Source organism: Crocodylus porosus, unplaced genomic scaffold, assembly GCF_001723895.1.
Source record: "Crocodylus porosus isolate Cpor-Errol unplaced genomic scaffold, CroPor_comp1, whole genome shotgun sequence".
In the NCBI taxonomy this organism is placed as follows: domain Eukaryota; kingdom Metazoa; phylum Chordata; order Crocodylia; family Crocodylidae; genus Crocodylus; species Crocodylus porosus.
This window is the reverse complement of record NW_017728925.1, coordinates 10,007,374-10,021,316: the sequence shown is the minus strand read 5'-3', so window position 1 is coordinate 10,021,316 and position 13,943 is coordinate 10,007,374. Positions and strand designations below refer to the sequence as shown.

The window sequence follows — 13,943 nt, the reverse complement described above, 5'->3', positions numbered from 1 at the left end:
GGAACACTGAGATCCTCTCTGGTGGAGAAGGTGTTTCTGTGATCTCATGTCACAGGCCAAACAGCCAAACAAAAAGAAAACCCATGTCTGAATGTTGGTCCCAGAAAAAGAGGCCTCTGTTGGGGGAGTTGTTTTTATTTCAACCTACCCTACAGAGAGAACAGCAAAATATAGTTGCGGCCTCACCAGAGGATTTGGATACTCTTCTTTACAAATGTCCCCTAAATCGCAGCAGAGCAGAAGAGTTGCAACGAAGTCCAAGGAAGCAGGTTCACTTGCTCATACTTCCCAGGACAGCCTACCTCCTAGATCTCTTCTTAGCTAGCATATACACTGTTCTGTTTCCTACCACTTCTTGCCAGAAGTGACGACTGTTATCTCTGATGAACCACATTTCCCAGAGAAACTGTTTAACATTGACACTTCAAAATACTGAAACAAGAGAATTCCAGCTCATCTTCCTTATGGGATGCTAGTCGCTTTCCTTACAGTGAGGGTCAGAAACAGGGTGCATTTTAATAAAGGCCAAAATACTTCCTGGAGGCCACTTTCTCTCCATTACAGACAGGATTTCTCAGCCCCGTGGCAAACTTGGAACTGGGTAGTACGTACTGGTCTCAGAATAGTTATCTTCAGAAGCCTCGAGAGACCTCTGCATCCATATAAAAATAATGAGCTTCTAAATGTAGGCAGGGCCTATACACTATGAAATACTTTCCATTGTTATTAGAAAAGAAACATGCATCTCTGCCAGGTCCCTCTTTTTCAATGAGGCTTTCTGATGCAATAGATCCTCTGAAAAAAGGGACCTGTACTATTGGTTCAGCACTCTGCTGCATTCACTTCGGTGCTGTTCCTTTAGAGAGTACTTGAATCCAGTGGCAGGGTCAGAAGAACACAGGCAGAGCTATTGCAGAAGTTGTATCAGTTACCGTGACACTTAATCCTGATGTTAGAGTCACCAAGCCTTTGCTTAGCACAGCTGAATTTGCACAAAATTAGATCAGCAAATCAATCTGCTTCTAGCAGGAACTAGGGGCTCAGCCTGAGTATGTGGCTCTTCTCTTCAAGGCTTGTCATTCCTTTTGTACTCTCTTGGTATCAGCACTAAAAGGCACCTTCTTACAGGGCACATCATTAATGGGCTGTAGGTACTGTGCATTATGTTTAGTACTTGTACTAAATCAACGTGCAGTAACTTGTGGTACTGCGCAGTAGTGCCAGCACATGGGTTTTTAGTTGCGCTTACTGCATGCTGGCCTAATACTACTGCACAGTAGTGTATTAGCACGGCTTTTGCTTCTGACTCTAGCAAGTTTTGTGCCCCGAAAATTTCTGTTTCAGTTTTCCTTCAGAGCTACACTCACCACGAATCCCCTCCCTCCCCACTTTTCCATGGGTTCTGCCAAGCACAAATGGGCACGGCTAGGTACAACTAGGGATTTCCTAGCCCTCGATGTTTTGAAGTCAATCCTGGGGAAACCCCTCAGACCACATAAGTTAACTTCCAATCATCCTTGTCACATAGCCCACTGCTTTGGGCAGTGGCTTCCTGCTACTCCCAGTTATCACTAGATAAAGCTGCACTTAATTGCTTAGACACATGGGGTGTGCTTAGTATACTTGTTAGCTTGTACAAACTGTGTAATTATCTAAAGATCAAAGACATGCTTGATGGCAGCCATTAATACCTTCCAGAAGATAGTATAATGGCCCTTTTCATCTTGAAGGATCCTAAAGTGTCTGACTATCGGAGGTTTTGTTTATGCAGGGAGTTGGTCCAGGATCCAGCACAGCTGTTCCTGATTCACTCCGCGTGTGGATTCTCTGACTTCAGAACAAGAGTGCCTCTTTTCAAATGGATTTAATATCCTTATTTCTGGAAGAACAGTATCCATGCGGGGAGTGAGTCAGGAACGGCTATTCCACTTTCAGTTCACACCCTGCTTAAATCAACTTAATTTTCCTGCATAGGAAAAGCTTTGTGTTACATATTTATCTTTATTAAGGGTCCCCCTGTTGTATCTAACATCAAAATGAGGGAAATTACAGTAACTGGTTGTAATAGCTTAGACAGCCAGATACCTAATTCTTAAAAATGAGAGACGGATTAAAAAACAAAATTAAAATTGTTGTTAGTTTAATCTAATCTGGGCCTACAAACAGTGTGTGTATTGTAACTGTAGAGTTACTGCCTGGCATCAGAGGTGTATATTTTCATACCTTTGTGCACGCAGTTCTTTCAATTCTGAATCGGCTCTGGGGTTACCTTGACTCTGAATGTCATGCATTCACAGTACTTTGGTTTGAGTTGATTGTGATGTCCCTCTAATGCTTTCTACCCTTAAGCAACTGATCCACACTCTCAAACGTAACTCGGCTTTAGCATAGTTTTGCATCTTAGAGGTATTGGAGATAGCAAAGAGATCAGTCTACTACAGTGTGTGCGTGCCACTAGATGATAATTCACTGTATTTGAGACGGGGAAGGACAATGTCTAAACACAGATTTGAGAACCAAGCTGCTCTGATCCAACACTGATTTCCTCCCTGGCACATGGCTGTCATTAAAAAACTCCCTCATTTTTTCCTTCTGTAGTTATATGACCAGAAACAGCCTTGCATTGTTGTGGGAATTAGTTGGCAAGATGATATCTGTCAATACTTTGGGGGATGGAAGGTGCAAAATCTAATAATGAATATTATGCAGGTCATTCTCTGCTCAATATATTACAGCATATGACCAGGAAGGCTTCTTCCTCCTTACCTCATAGGTTTGTCCCTAACATTACATTTATCTGAACAGAATTGAAATGACTCGAGGAGCTAGACCTTACATTTTTAGCTGAGCAATCATGAGCCAGTAACCAAGCCAAATATACAGGCACACCCAGTATCTCCATTGCCTGAATGGGGCTGCTGTCTCTCAGTAGGGTGCCAGTGCCCTTTCCATGATGCTTCCCAGAAGACAGTCTAGCCTGATGATGCAGTGTAGAGTGGAGAGAATTCAGCTCCCATTTAAGAGTCTGGGAAAACCAGAGCTTCAGGGTTGCTTGCCAGTTAATTTCTGTATGATTAAAAAAATTAGATATCTTTTGGTTAATTTTAAGATTCGTTCCACTCCACTTTGCATCATGAGGTCCAGACAGTAGCTTCCTGTTTAACTGAACACCATATGTCAGGCACTCCTCTTTGTAAGGGTTCTGTGTAATCAGATGTAGAGATTACACTGCTTTTTATGTCTCACTAAAGTCTGCTTTGCTTCAGCATTTGAATCCCCGCTGCTCCTGCGACTCCATTGCTCAGGGGTCTGTAGGATGGTATTATTGATGTTGACATATTCTCTTATCTCCTAATTTTTTCGCCCCTAGCCTAATTACCTTATATTTCCCTTCAAGGAACCAAATAAGCCAGTTTATCTAACTCTTTTGCTCTTGTCGGTCTAAGTCATCTTGAATGTAATTGCTTTTGTCTCCTGTATTGATTCCCTGCTTTTGATTTAATTTCATCACTCCATGTTCCTTCTTCCAGAGCAGGGAACAAAACAGGTGCTTAGACAGCCTTTTCCCTTTGCTGCTAACTGGGCCCAGCACCTCTTCAAAGAAGGCTGCCTGGCAGGTTGTCATTGCTGCACTGCTTCTCTGTCACTGCAGTTCATTTACAGGAGCAGTTTATTAAGTCTGCTGTGCAAGTATCCTTCACTCTGCCCAGCCCCTGGCCTGCAGCCAACTAGCCGCAGCATTTATCAGTCTCTAATTGTAGGGCTATGGCCCTGAAAGGAATGCCACCTGAACAGGAGAGGCCTGATGGACAAAGGGGAGGGGGCAGATGCATCCTGGAAAGACAGAGTCCATCCCAGTGTTTGCAGAGAGCAAAATAAGCAAGATAGGTAGTGAAAGGAGACAGAGGTAGTATCATCACTGCATCGGTGAGCTACAGGGACTCTTCCGTATTCTCATTATAAATTTTATTTTTTTTTCCTGTTGGTGTTTCGCTGTCTGCTAAAGGTTCAAAGGGTTGTGTAGGACTAGAGCAGGGGCAGGCAATTATTTCGGGCAGAGGACTGCTTACTGAGTCTTGGCAAGCCAGCAAGGACTGCATGACAGGCAGCCAGGGGCAGATAAATATTAATTTTATAAATTTTTGTAGGGGCCCTGTGGGCCAGATAGAATGGCCTGGTGGGACACATCTGGCCCACAGGCTGCATTTTGCCCACCCCTGGACTAGAGCCATCTGATTCGTAGTAGGACAGTTGAAAGGAGCCAGCCCAGTTGAACCTCACATTCTTTTATAATGGAAGAGTGATGGCACAAATCCTGCTCGCTCTATTAGGAACTGTGTGCTCATTTATCACCCAGACAGAAGTCTGTGAAATCAGATGCTTAATTTAGGTGACTAATTATGGACTTGGGCAACTAATCTTTGGACTTGTCTAGAAAGGAAATTTTACCAGCAGAATATAGAGGCATAACTATACCCATAAAATTTTACTCGTATAATTTTCTGTATGGATACTCTTCCTGGAAAAAGGGAATCTGTAAGAGTGTCCATCCTGGGAGTTATCAGAGTATAACTATGTGCATAATTATACCAGTACAGTTCTGCTGGTAACTTTCTCCTTAAGGCCAAGTCCTAGGCTTGCGTGCTGGAAACTTTTCATGTCAATTCTAGGTGCCTCAGTTTCCCTGCCTGTTAACTTGGGATAACACTTAACTATATGACGGGAGTAATGTGAGGATAATTGAATACATGACTTGAAAGCAGTAAGAGATCCCAGAATGGAAAACTGAAAAAACAGCACAATACAATGTGAAAAAAACCAAGTGTTTTTCAAGTTTGAAGTATCAATAGCAACTATGGGTTAATGATTGAAACAACAGTAATAAGTGACACCAGTTCAGTGGAGTCAGCTGGAATAGCTCAGGATGCAGTCATCATTGCTCCTAATGAAAGATGATAAGCAGAGATGGAGACAGAACTATCTGTGGTATCAATGTATTGGAATCAGTGGAGCTATACCAGGATTGGATTTGGCTCAGGGAACTGAAAAGACTAATCTGAGGTAACCTGCAAATAATAGTTTAAGTGGACTTTTGTTCTCTTTTGCTTCCCTATGCTGTAGAAAAAGGGCTTGAAAGATGGAGTTTTTGTGGCATGGACAGAACACCTCTTGCTTTATTTCCACATAAGCAGCCTAAGGTGATACTAACTTGTACTAATACAAGCAAATCACTGGGAGGTAAGCTAGGCTGAACATTTAAAGTGCATTAGCTAGTCTGCAGTGCCTGCATGGGTGCAGGCTCTGACCTTGCAGTAGGTGTGAGATCAGTCACCTCACTTCTGCAGGGGGAGTCCAAGCTTTCTTGAGTAGGAACATTGCAAAACAGAGATGCACAGAGGTCGGTATAAAAGGCGTAAATAAAATCATCCACAGCTTGATTTTTGCAAGGTGCTGAGTTCCTGCCTCTCCCATTACTACAAAGGGGGTTGAGGGCGTTTGACACTGGAAAGGTGTCCTGCACCTCAGAGAATCAGGTCTTCCTAGAGTGTCCCAATAGAGAAGGGAATGCTTAGTAATGGGATAGCTTTTGCTCATGGTGTAATAATCAGTGAAACCGAACAAGTTGATACAATACGATGCAGACATCAAGTATGTGCCAAAGGAAAATATTGTAACCTTAGTGTAACCTGTGGGGTTTTATTTGGACTACTGGCCGCAGTCTTTTACATAAACGGAGATGAGATGGCAGTCAGAAGGATACAGGGCCTTAAAGATTGTATCTGTGATTCCAATAGACAGAGAAACGGGGGCTCTGTTCTTTGGAGAGCCGATGAAAAGAAAACCCCAATGATCATTCCTTCCAGAAGGACTAGGGCAGTGTGAACGGGTTCAAGTCTTCTTCCAGTTATGGAGGTATACATGTCTAGTAGAGCTACATCAACTGCTGTGTACATCAACTACTGTAGGGTTACTCCAGACTTGCACTAATGTAACTAGCAGCTGATATTTTTTTTCTATTCCCCCTCCCACCTGGTATGTAAAAGAGAGAGATCCAAGACAGGGTCCGTTGTCTTACCTATTTCTTCCCTCTCATTGTAGTAGCTGTGCACCTCCACAAGTACTGATTTTTATTCTCACAAACTGACCATGAAATAGAAAATTAGTACCCCTACTTCACAGAAGGGAAAACAGAGGCACAGGGAAAGAAAATGACTTGCAGAAGATCTCATAAGAAGCTTGTGGCCAAAGCAGGCATTGGAATATGGTTAAGTCTTTTTCTACTGTTTTACATACAAAACCCTCCCTCCTTCTCTTCCTCTCCACGGACAGGACAAGCAGGAGAGCTGAGGACTTAAAGCTAGTGGAGAGGGGGAGATGGCTGGCTTTCTTCTCACCAGTGCAAACTGGGATAGCTGTTGAAATCAGTGGTGCTATTCTAGTGTCAAACTGATGACAAGATGGGTGGGGGGGGAAGTGAAGCCATTTAAGTTGGATTTCATCACATGGAATATCTGTTAAAAGGCAGAAAGGGTCAGATTTTCAGAAGAATTCATTCAGGCACTGAAATGAAATGATCAAGCTTTCAGAAATGGGTGGCACTCAGCAGCTCTTAGCAAGAGGCATAGGAAGAGTCGAATGCTTGAAAATCTGGCCACAAACTTGCAAGGCCAACAACAGATGCAATCTGCCTGCCTGCCTTAAAACCCAAAACCAAACAAAACAAAGCAAGAGTGAAGCATTTGAATGGGGAAGGGTTGGGGGAAAGCTTGTGGGATGTGGCTGCAGAGTCAGCATCAGGAAATGGATGTAGCTGGGCTTCTTTCCTTCCCTAAAATTTCCTGTACTCTAATCACTTCACCAGCTTGGTGAATTGGTTTGGGAAGGAGCTGAGGGTGCTGTTGACCTCACAGTAGCTCCTGGCTCAGATTAATTTAGTCAGTCAGGAGTAGTCCTAGGTGGAGGCAAGCCCTTTGGTGTGATTGATTTTGTTGCAGATGGATCATATGCTGTATCCATGTTTTGAGCAATGCAGTCTCCTCTGAATCCCAAATGCAGGGCTTGAATGATTCACTGACAGGCTCAACTCCCTCTAGGGTAATGCTGCACTCTGACAAAGGAGGCACTCAGCTTTCCAGACTTTGCTCTGATTTCTCCCTTCTTTTTTGGGTTTGGCTAAACCTGGATTTTGTCCTCAAAATCCAGATTGCTACTCTAGGAATGTAGGAAGTGTTGCTTGTTAGAGTGAAAGAGAAATGCTGCACATTTAACAAGGGAAATCCCTGGGGCAGGGGGCTCTCAGGCCTCCCTAGCAGTCTAGATGGTGTGGGCAACCCACTTCTCCTCAATGCTTTGAGGAAGATTAAAGCATAAGTAGAACTCCATGGATAGCAGTGGATTACAAATCCCTTTGGAGAGTTTTAAAAAACTGCCCAGGGGATTTAGGAGTACGCATCCCACTGACTTTCAAAAGACGCTTGTGCTTTAATTCCTTTAGATGCTTTTGAAACTCTCTTCCCTAACCTTTTAGAGCATGTCTACACATGTACTTTAATGCACAGTAGCCTATTTTACTGTGCATTAGAGCATCTCATAAAAAACATGCAAATATGCTAATGTGCAGTAAAATAGGTTACTGTGCATTAAGTATCACTTAGAAGCTTGTACTTTCGCCATTGTGCAGTAGGGCAGCCTGATGTGCATTTATTTAATACCTCACATTTGAGGTACTAAATTTAACACGCATTAGGAAAATGCATTAATGCACATGTAAATGTGCCTTTGTTGTCTTTTGGGGGAAAAGGAGGTTTTTCCACTGTCTTGGACCTTGTTGCCTCCTTTCTCTGGCAAAGATTCTTGGCTACAGACTCTCCTGAACATATCTGAAGGTCGCAAAGCCATGCAAAGTTTGAAGGAAGGAAGCTATCACTCATAAAACGTTTCCCATTCCATTTCAGGGACTTCCTGCCTCGTGGATCTGGCATTGTCACGAGACGCCCACTGGTCCTGCAGCTGGTAAACTCCAATACAGGTATGTGAGTTGCCTTCTTTCCCACCCCAACCTCAGCACATCGCTCATAGAGATGGATCAAGGTCCAGCCTTCCATCTCTGCAGCAATCTAAAGCCATTAACTTTTACTTCGCTACTATATCCAAGAGGGAAAGAGAGTCATTTTCAGCACTTCTAATACATATTATGAAAGATCTCTAGAAATGTTACCGGAGTATGTGGAATGTCTTGTGCTCTTTGGATGGACTGCATGAGACAGTTTAGGAGTGATCAGTCCATTTTCTGGGTCTGCTTTACAAAACCTGCTGTCTTAGTTGCCAGGAACTGACAAATGTGTTGGTAATTCAAGAGAGTGCCCAGGGACTGGATAGCCAGACTTCTTTCATGTCCAAAAATTATCCTTCCCCCTTAAACTAGAGATTTGCTGGCAGAACCTTGACCTGATGCTCTCTGTGTTTATAACTTTCTGTGGATGAGCAGAAGATACTGGTTTCCAAAGTGGGCGATGCACCAGTTGTTGCCTGCACTGAACTTGCAAATAGCCAGATATCGATGCTCACACTCAGTGTGAGTGCTGCTTAGTCCAGGAACAATCCTGCTGAAATGAGTGGTAAGACTCTACGGGAATGAATGAATTGGAATTTGTCCCGAGAAAAAGAGTGCTACATTTAGCCAGTTTTCACATTGTTCTATGTAAAATCTGTTGGGTATTAAATGTTCAGGGACATAGTGATTCATGTTACTGTGTATGTGGACTTTAAGTAGGCAAAGTTTCACAAAATGCCTTTAGGCTTTCCCTTGTCAATAGTCATGATTTTGTTGTGTGGACGGGACCTAGAAAAAGACTGAAGAACCCTTCCAATATAATTTTAATTGGAATTATGGCTATTATAATAATTCTAATTTGTTGAGACTAGGTATCAGAGCATCAATTATGGAAAAATAGATGAACAGTTAGAAAATCCAGTGGTTCTGGTTTGTGATGTGTTTATTAGTGTCAGTGGTGGGAAGACCTAGGAAGGACTTAGACTTTGGCACGAACGTCTATCCGTTTCCCAAGTCTGTGTCACTGGGAGAAGATGCCTCTGATTGGTTAGGTGTTCAGCTTGGTATTGCACACACAGTCAACTTCTCTAGTCCTTAGTGACTGCTCAGCTAATGACTTTCATCTGCATGCATTTACAAGTTCTTGGCATGAGTGGCCTAGAAAACAGGTAATGGGATAGGCTGGGAGACTTTCACATCCAAATACAGGTGGGTAGTGACCAAAACCTTCGTGATGGAGTGCCCACAATTTTCCTAAAGAGCCTCTTCCTAGGTAGTCTTTTATAGTAAATCATTTTGCCCCTAAAATCTACCTTGATTTACAAATTAATCTTATTGTTTCTTGTCCTGTCTGCAGTGGACATGGAGAAAAAAAATTCTTTAGTCTCTTTGTAACATTCTTTCACATAGTGAAAGACTGTTATTGTGTTCTCCTCTTTAACCTTTTCTTTCTTGGATTGAAATGCAATTCTTTCAACATATCCTCAGAGGTCATGTTTTCTGAATATCTTATTCTTGCTGCTTTCCTACAAACCCTCTTTAATTTGTTTACATATTTCTTGTAGTATTGGACCTCCAGCTGTACCCAGTACTTCAGCCTTATCAATGCCAAATAGTTATTCTGCTCTATCCCCTGTGACTTCGGTACAACACTGCCATTAATTGCAGATTGGTATTTGCATTTTTCCAGCATCCCATTACTGGCTTCTGTTCATTTTGCAATCCACTATAACCCCTAGTTCCTTTTTGGCAATGCTGCTATCTGATCAGTTGTTTGCCATTTTGTATTTGTGCATTTTAATTTTTTTTTTCTTTTTTCCTGAGTATCCTCCCAACTGACAGCAAACTACTCTCCAAAGGAAGTTTTCAAACCAGTTCTATTCCCACTGTACAATGATGTGTGTTTTTTTTTTTTTCTAGAATATATTTCTGTAGCTTGCTTTTGAGTGTACCATGTAAGATGGTATCAGAATCTAACCTCAAGTCAAGATGTATTGCATTGCCTTCCACCCTTTTCTCTGTTAGGCCAGTTATCCTGTCAAAGAAAGAAATCAGATTGTTTGACATGGCCTTGTTCTTAACACTGTGGTTTTCAGTCTATGGTCCCTGGACACCTGGGGGGTCTGTAGACTGTCTAAGGGATCCATGAAAGATGACTATGATCAATCAAATATGTGAATACACTTACCATTCAAAGGGGTCCACACCTTCATTTGCAATTTTTTAGCGTCCCCAAATTAAAAAAAAAATGTTGAAAACCTGTGTTGTCTGCTTGTTTTGTTTTATGTGTTTGTTTATAATTTTTAGGTGCCTATAAGCTGATTGCTTGGTTTTGGTTTTTGTTTTGTTTTTTTAAGTCTCTCTTTCCAGGTACCAATCAAACTAACTGCTCCATCATTCCCCAGGTCCTCCTTTTTCCCCCCTTTTAAAAAAAAAGGTAATATATTCCTACTTCTCACCCCTTGCTGGTCCTTTTGGACATCACCTACTCCTGTGAGGTCTCAAAGATAATCACTAATAGTTCAGAGATTGCTTCAGCTAGTTCCGTAAGTACCCTAGGGTGGATTTCAACAGGCCCTGCCAGCATGAACGTTCCCATCTTAGTTAAGAATTTCTTAAACTGTTCTTTCTTTAATTTGGCCTGTGATTCTCTTCGCTTGTTAAACTTTAATTGCATCATGTACCTGGGCATAATTTACCTTCTTTTTTTGTAAACATCTCAAAGCAAGGCCCTGAATATTTCATCCTGTTGTACATGATCTGTTATTTGCTCTCCTTTCCTGTCAAGTAGGGGATCTGTACTTTCCTTTGTCTTCCTCTTCCTTCTAATGTATTTTTAGAACCTTCTTGTGATGCTTGTACCCCTTGCTAGTTGTAACTCATTTTGTCCCTTAGCCATATGATTTAATTCCTACTGTTCCTCTAAACTCACCTTTACTCAAGTTTCCTAGCATCAAGTTTTTGTTTGATTTTTCTTTTTTAATTTTCAGGTCCTTAAAGAATTCCTGATGCAGCCATATAGGGCTCTTGCCATGCTTTTTACCTTTTTCACATCAGGATAGTCTGACATTATGCCTTAATATAGTTTCCTTTAGTAAGTGCCGGATCTCCTGCACTCCTTTATATTCTCTTCTCAGGAGACCCTATCTGCTAGCTCCTCTGTTTGTTGATATCTTCTTTTTTGAAGTCCCTTACCCTTACTCTGCTGCTTTTACTCTTTCTTTCTCTTACAGTGGGAAACTCAATCATTTCACAGTCACTTTCATCTAGATTATCTTTCATCTTCAAATTTTTCAGTCATTTCCTCCCTGTTACTCAGAAATAGTTCTAAAAAAAAAGCTCTTCCCCTAAGAATTTCCTCTAGTTTCTGAAACAGAGTTATCCTATATCCATTCTAGGAACTTGATGGATATCATCTGTGTCTTGCTCCATTGCTTTTCTAACAGACATCTGGGTAATTAAAGTCTCTCATCAACACTGGTTCCTGTCCTTTACAGGTTTGTATTAGCTGTTTAAAAAGAAAAAAAGTGCCTCATCTCCCAGCTTCTTTTCAGTAGGTGGTCTATAGTAGATCCTTACCCTGACATTGCTGGTGTGTGTGTGTGTGGGAGGGGTTTCTGTTTTGGTTTTTGGGGTTTTTTTTTGGGGGGAGGGAAGTATAGGGGAGGTGATTCCCTTGCTTTATCCAGGAACATTCAATAAATCTGTGCCTTACTTCTTCCTGAACTTCACAGCTGGTATGCATCTTCAATGCCTCCCTCTTCTTTTTTGTCTGTCTGTTCTTGAAGGACAAACAGTACCTTTCTGTATCATTCTGTGATTTCTCCCATCATATCTTTCTGACATTCATGAAGTCATACTTCTGGTTGCACAGTAAGACTTCAGGTTCTTCCTGAATTTTTTTCCCTTTCCATATCCCTGGTTTGTGTATATCAACATCTCAAATGCTCGGCATGTTTTTTTATGATTCTTCTTCATGACCGTATGACCTAACTGAAGTTTCCCATTGCTCCCAATTCCAGCCTACTGTTGCTTGGGTTTGTTTGTTTGTTTGGTTGTTTTGTTGGGGGGGTTGTTTTGTTGGGGTTTTTTTTTATTATTATTATCTGTGAACTTCAGTCCCTGGTTTCCTTCAAGCCTGGTTTAAAAACTACCTCAGGAGATTGGCAAGTAAGGGTCTTGGGATGTTCTTTCCCCCGCTTTTCAGGTGGACCACATCTCCTCTCACCAGTCCTTCCTTGTGGACCACAGAAGTTCTCCTTCCAAGATTGAAAAAGCCAAGTCCTTTTGTCAGTCCCATCTGTGCAGCTATGCATTTACCTCCCACATGAGTCTGTTCCTTTCTGACCCTTTGCTCTGAACTGGGAAGACCAAGCATACAACTTGTGTGACTTCACTTCTGGAATCATGTAGTTGCTTTTGATCTGGCAATGTCATTAATACCCACATGGATGAGCAGCATGAGGCGTGGGGTAGTGGTCAGATAAGCGTCATCATCCTTTCCTTGGGGCCTTATAGTTTTGGCAAGCAATACACATCCCTGGATGACAGGTCAGGTTGGCAGATGGATGTCTCTATCCCCTTCAGATGAGGCTCTGTCCAGTACTTCTGCCTTGGTGATTCTTGAGCTTGGCGGGCAGGAACTTGAGTGGGGAATGCAACGCGGTCTACAGCACAAGGTGACCAGCAGGCAGTTTCCTAGGAGGAGCAGCCAGTTCTTCCTCCCACAGTGCTGGTGCAGTCCTCTCAAGTTGGCTAGCTTTCTCTACTCTCCAGGAAAACAGGGATGTGGACATTTGGGCTTAGATATCTACTCAAGAAGATGTAAAGTATATTTAACTACAGTGATCTCTTCTGCTGCAAGTAAAGCAGGCATAGAGGGAGCAGGAATTTCACCACGAAGACACAAGTCTTTTCTGACAATAATGTAGGGTCAGTCCTTGCCAATGTTCTTGGTGCAAAAATTAGGGGAAATGGGCAGTCAAAGCATTTCTGCAGGTGCATATTAAGTGTACCTAGTTTCAACAGAGGAAGAGCTGAATTATTAATTGGGTTGAAAATTGGCCACCCTCCACCATGAGCTAAAGGGGGACCCCGTCAGCCATTGACGGTGGTAGCGCCATCATAGTTATCTCCTCTGCCAGCCATCAGGCACCACAGGGGGAGGTCTTTGCCACCGTTTATCCCTTTGAGTGGTTTCTGCATGCCAGCCAGGACTACCTGTGACACTCTGGTGTTGTTTGACTAGAATATGGCGAATTTCTACACTGCAAAGGAAAAAAATTCACAGACTTTGAAGAGATACGTATGGAAATCGAGGCAGAGACAGACAGGGTTACTGGCTCCAACAAGGGGATTTCTCCTGTACCCATCAACCTCCGAGTCTACTCTCCCCATGGTGAGTACTATATGGCATCCATGGCCAAAGGATTGGGTGGGGCAGACTGGTAGGCTCAATTTCTCTGCTGGCTTTCTATCATGGACTTGCGTAATAATAAGAGACGAATACGTGAGAGTGTTCAGATGCTTTGGTTCTGCATGGGCCCAGTCTGTCATGAGGATGTGGGAGCAGTTTCCAGTCTTTTGATTTATTCGAGGCATGAGTATTTGAACAACTGACTCAACTGGCTGGCAGTAGCATTCTGGGATGCCATGTGCTGGAATCAAACCAAGCCAAACCTTGCTTTCCAGATTGGCTAGGACTGGGATTGTTGTACAGGTAGCATACTCAATATCTAGGGGACAAGGAGCCCTTAGCAAGACTCTCTTGTCGTCCCCTATTTAATCATGGGTTGCACCAATAGACTTCAAAGGGAGCTGTGTCTGGGCCTCCCTTAGTCAAAAGCAGAGATACTCTGATGTGGGCAGCACATGTAGGTTTGAAATGGGA

General features: G+C 42.5%; 1 protein-coding gene across 16 annotated transcripts in view; it reads left to right on the top strand.

The window, feature by feature from the left end:
* DNM1 (dynamin 1) overlaps nucleotides 1-13,943 on the top strand; it is a 102,087-nt gene that overhangs the window by 24,488 nt on the left and 63,656 nt on the right. For all 16 annotated transcript variants that reach the window (XR_002102175.1, XR_002102174.1, XR_002102173.1 and 13 more), the window contains exons 2-3: nucleotides 7,956-8,029; nucleotides 13,302-13,451. Coding sequence is in view for 12 of the 16 variants with exons in the window: in XM_019540716.1 (XP_019396261.1) it covers nucleotides 7,956-8,029; nucleotides 13,302-13,451 (224 nt within the window). In the remaining 4 variants the exon portion in view is untranslated. The remainder of the gene's footprint in view (nucleotides 1-7,955; nucleotides 8,030-13,301; nucleotides 13,452-13,943) is intronic.